This window comes from Mercenaria mercenaria, chromosome 4 (assembly GCF_021730395.1).
Source record: "Mercenaria mercenaria strain notata chromosome 4, MADL_Memer_1, whole genome shotgun sequence".
Lineage (NCBI taxonomy): Eukaryota > Metazoa > Mollusca > Bivalvia > Venerida > Veneridae > Mercenaria > Mercenaria mercenaria.
Genome location: NC_069364.1, coordinates 15,609,845 through 15,614,591, shown reverse-complemented (window position 1 = coordinate 15,614,591; position 4,747 = coordinate 15,609,845). Strand labels below are relative to the sequence as shown.

Below are 4,747 nucleotides of genomic sequence, written 5' to 3'. Positions count from 1 at the left end.
CTAATGTATTCCAGCAGTTTTAATGATATTGGTAGAGGGTAAGCAGAGGAATATTATATCATTTAAATTTGGAAACGGAGCAGCAATTTCTAAACGAAGTATCGAGTTATGTGATTAACTTTAATGAATGCTTGTAAAATACCTCGGGAACAATACGGTGAAGTTAGAGTGATATATTATCATCAGTTTCGAAGTTTATATTGTGCGGACGATTGATGAAGGCTAGGTGATATGATGGGGCCAGATGCAAAGGATATCATCACTTTATATACATTACCCGTGTTAATACTACTGTTTATAACCGAAAAACAAAATCAGACTAAAACTTACAGACCATTTATTCCATATTTCAGCAAATGACAAAACTAACCAACAACATCACAAAAACTTAATCTGCATCTATACTCATAGCCAGACTGAAAAAAAAAAAACAACAAAAAACTTAAAAACGCCATGCTTATACTTCTTCACATATATCTTAATTATACATACAATAACTATACGTTTTTCTCGTAAAACATTTCTGTATGTTTCATTAATTCTGCAGGCCTGATAAAATGTAAAATAGTTCCTTTCAAGAAAATAAAGAAAACATTTGTTAATGGACAGTTTACTCAAAACAATAGCGATACATTCCAGGTACTTCAATCCCAAAGATTGAAGATAATATAACGATTTAGAACAAAGCCTTTTAATGATAAAATACAAACCATATCACATACAAAATATCGACTTTCACATTTGTTGTTAATTTATTCATAAACAGGATGTAACAGAGCATAGCAAATGTATTTTTTAAACTGGGAGGTTTAAAAAATATATTTAGCATGTACATGTAAATGTATTAAATGTATGTGTAAAGTTACAAAATGACCACCCATGTCTTTTTAACAAACTGTTGTGTAGAACAGTACCTATGTAACCAATTACACTGTTATGTTTGGAAATATTGCTGAGTAAAAGTTGCTGTCATCTTATTTTTATTCCTATGGCAATGTACACGCAGAAATTTTGACAGTATTTTTATGTCATATGGTTAGTAGTGTACCTTTAAATCCGAGATAGTTCAAAAGTAGTTCAAAAGTAGTATGGAACATACCAACCTATCTTACACTTCCCTGAATCCACAGACAGCCGTATCAGTGCTTTGATTCAGAAAAATAGGGTAATTTAATTTTACGACAAAGAAAAATGCAAAATCCATTACTATATAGTATGTATATACTAACAAGGTATAAAACGCCCTATACATTTATTACGCAAACTCTGTGGAACATCTTTGGTTTCTGTCTTAACACTAAAAGCAATTACTTTGCCAAAATCCTCACTTTCTTATTCAACAATTAATTACAGGTGTGATCAGAATTCCACCAATAATTGTCTTCATCAACCTCAGAATTATATCATTTTAATTAAAATGTCAACCATACCTCTACCAAACAAGATGCCTTCTCTGTGAAGAAATGCTATTTTAACTAAATATATAACTGGACAAGTGATCATAAGCGATTGCTGAAATTGAAAAAAAAAAAGAAAAAAAGAAAGTAGAACTAAATGTATTCAGTGCAAAGATCGATAACTGAAATGTTAAACAGTATTTCCATAAAGAACATATAAGGCGTTTTATACCTTTACTTTTTGTTAATATATTATGATATTATATAGTAAGGCTATTGCAGTTTCTTTCGTTGAAAAACTAAATGTATTTCATTTTATTGATACAGCCGCTTTTGCTTGAATCCACAAGAATGAAATATATAAGAAATGAAGAATATCAAAGAGAAAAAAAGGAAAAGCTACTGCCAACAAAAGACGGTCTTACCCCGTAACAATAACATATACCGGCACATGCACCCTTCCATCCAACACATCCGCCATTTATACAGTTTGGATGATCGCAATGGGGAGGGTCCCGTGCAGTAACGCATATTCCATTTGGACCTGGCATGCACCGTTTGGAAATTGTTCCTATGTCGTCAGAAAGTAATAATAATCAACATCTATTATATATAATAAGAAATTTGACCAAAAGGGAAAAATCTAAGTTAAAAGGGGCAATAACTGCGCATAAACGTATCACAATGAATGTTAATTCCTCTTGTCTGCACAAAGGTATTATTACTTTGGATAAGAATATTCATTATCAAGTCAAAACCTCTTATAGAATATTGAGAAAGTTGAACTAAGTGAAATTTCAAAGTTGTAAAGGTGAAATAACTCCAATCAAAATCCTTGCTAGAGTTACCTCCTCTTATACAGAATGAGGTCATCACTGTGAATAAGTATGTCGAGTTTCAAGTCGATACCTCTTATACATATACATGTAGAGAAAATATACCTAAAGCGAAAATTCTAAGTTGAAAAGGTGAAATAACTCTATGAAACATAATAAGATTACCTACTCTTGTCTACACAAGTCATCACCATAAACAAGTATCTTGAGTTTCATGATAATATCCTTGAGTTTTTGAGAAATTTTATTTTTACAAAAAATGACAAAAAAAAATCTAAGTCCGAACAAGGGCAGATAACTCTTGGAATACAAGTTATAGGGTTACCTGCCTTGCTATGATGGATTACCATTTTGATACTGAAATGGATACATCTGATAGTTTTTGAGCACTGGACAATGGCAAAAAGCGAATTATTCTGATCTTTTTGAAAAATAGTTGCACATTGTGTAAGTCGTTTCCGAAATCAAAACATTGAAATAAACAGTTACTATTATTTTATTCTCTTCATAAATGTATAATAACTTTGCAAATACTGAGATATGTAAAAAGAATAACTGTTTTTGTTTGTTTTTCCAAAACTGGTTAGCATTGCAGAACCGTTGTAACTTTAAATACAAACTTCATGTTCGAGTCCGTTTCCTACAGGGGGAGATTATTTTTACGGCGAGTTGTTTTGAATTTAAATTTCAAACCTTTCACTAAAATATTTTTTAAATGCATCTTACCTCCCTCTTTAGGCAGCAGGAACGAATTTATGTTAATGATACACGTACATAGCACAACGCACACTATACACAGTGCTGATCCATTCATTTTTGTCAAAAGACAGTGGAAGTTAAACAAGTCGTAGACCAGAGACGCCTATTTATGCGGATCGTCTACGTGACTAAGCTCTCGTTTACAAATTACGCGGAAGAACGATCGATAAAATATATGACACATAAACTTACTATACCTTTATCAAATAGTGCTGACCTGCCTATATCAAAACCGACATTGACACAAAACATCGGCGTCGTAAACGGCGAAAGTGGAACAACACTAGCTAGATAACGTGAACAAAGATATCTCAATATGGGTTACATCGAAGTTTGAAGTGCACGAGAGCCAAATTATGGCTTCACCACACCACACATTCTATCTGTATTTCAGTAGAAAAGTCCTCCTCATACTACGTGAACCAAAGACCTATAATATACAAAAAATGGCAGCTTTTCTAAATCTCACCAATTCACGCGGCAGATGGGCCAAAGTCGCTTCCAATATCTTGTGTTCTATTAAAGATAAAAAAAATATTTCACAACAGATCAGGAATTTATCTACAAAATGATACCTTATTTGTCAAAATCCAACAACAAACAAAAACGTTTTATGCAAAATACAAAAGCCCTCACATTAACAGCAGTACATATAATTTGCAATTAAATCGCTATACTGGCAAAGTTTAAGTGTACATTTTTGTAATTATTTTAAATCTAAGATACTAAAAATACTTTCTTGTCATGTAGAAATGATTAATTTATAATCTGGTAAAACTTTCCATGATTAATTAGTAGTTTGCAAAATTTGATGAACTGCTGAGCGCCAAAACAGGATATCCGTTTAAGTTATAAAGTAGTTTCTTATCTTTGTACATTATAGGTTTTTGCGTGAACAAAATGTGTAACGTCGCACAGTTTTTCCACATTCACTGAAGAAAAATTAATTTCTTTCAACTCCACTGCACACATCTTCATGGTCTTGTTGGGGTCCCTGCTGTGCTAATTGCCCTCTAATCAGTTACGGTTATATAATAGCAGATAAGCAGCAGATAAGACGGGAATTGTATATTGGATTTGGGGGGTACACTTATATAGTAGTGAATCTAGGCCTTTAAACGGGAAATTCCACTTGCATCATAATTTGTTATATTATCAGTTAATTAAGAATTTTGCCTTGATTGATAGGCGATATTTTGTCGATGCAGTTTGTAAGCAAAATTGACTACAATTCAAAACAAGGAAGGATTTAGGTCGCAGACCACCAAATAATTTTCTATGAATAAAATTTCAGTCAAAATTTATTTTGTTTTAAACGTTACAATTACGAATACATTTTTAAAGAAATGCAATACAAAGTATCAGCTTATCCTTTCTCGCAGCATGTGCTAATTCGTCATAATCAGAGCAAATGTTATACCCGCAATGTAAATCCTTGATTGCATTGGCCATAGTCTCCGGTTAAAGACACTTAAGAGGGCATACCCTACAACTGAGTGCACTTCATTATCTTCAGAAACTATGTGTAATTGAAGCTTTGGCTCAAAAGGAACAATTAAAAGAAAATCCAACATCACCTAGCATTGTATATAACGAACGCAACACATAATGATATAAATTTACGGTGTCGCAGCAGTACACGAATTCGCTGCGAAAACTACACAATTTTTTTCATGTATCATGTTAATTTTATACGCACCATTATTTAATCATAAAACACCATCAACTCTGACATTTTCAGCTAAATATTCCAAC

The 4,747-nt window shown here is 32.5% G+C and overlaps 1 protein-coding gene across 3 annotated transcripts; it reads right to left on the bottom strand.

The window, feature by feature from the left end:
* Positions 1–320: 320 nt before the first annotated feature.
* On the bottom strand, positions 321–3,147 carry LOC123553220 (uncharacterized). Of its 3 annotated transcripts, none has more exons than XM_045342965.1 (4): positions 2,960–3,143; positions 1,823–1,968; positions 1,431–1,512; positions 321–416 (listed from the first exon to the last, which is right to left on the bottom strand). In XM_045342965.1, exons 1-4 carry the CDS (start codon positions 3,045–3,047, stop codon positions 406–408), a joined length of 327 nt encoding a protein of 108 aa, XP_045198900.1. In that variant the 5' UTR covers positions 3,048–3,143; the 3' UTR covers positions 321–405. The 3 variants fall into 3 exon arrangements, with proteins under 3 accessions (XP_045198900.1, XP_045198901.1, XP_045198899.1); XM_045342964.2 differs by lacking the exon at positions 321–416 and adding an exon at positions 439–1,145 and having other exon boundaries at positions 2,960–3,147; XM_045342966.2 differs by lacking the exon at positions 1,431–1,512 and having other exon boundaries at positions 2,960–3,124.
* Positions 3,148–4,747: the final 1,600 nt, after the last annotated feature.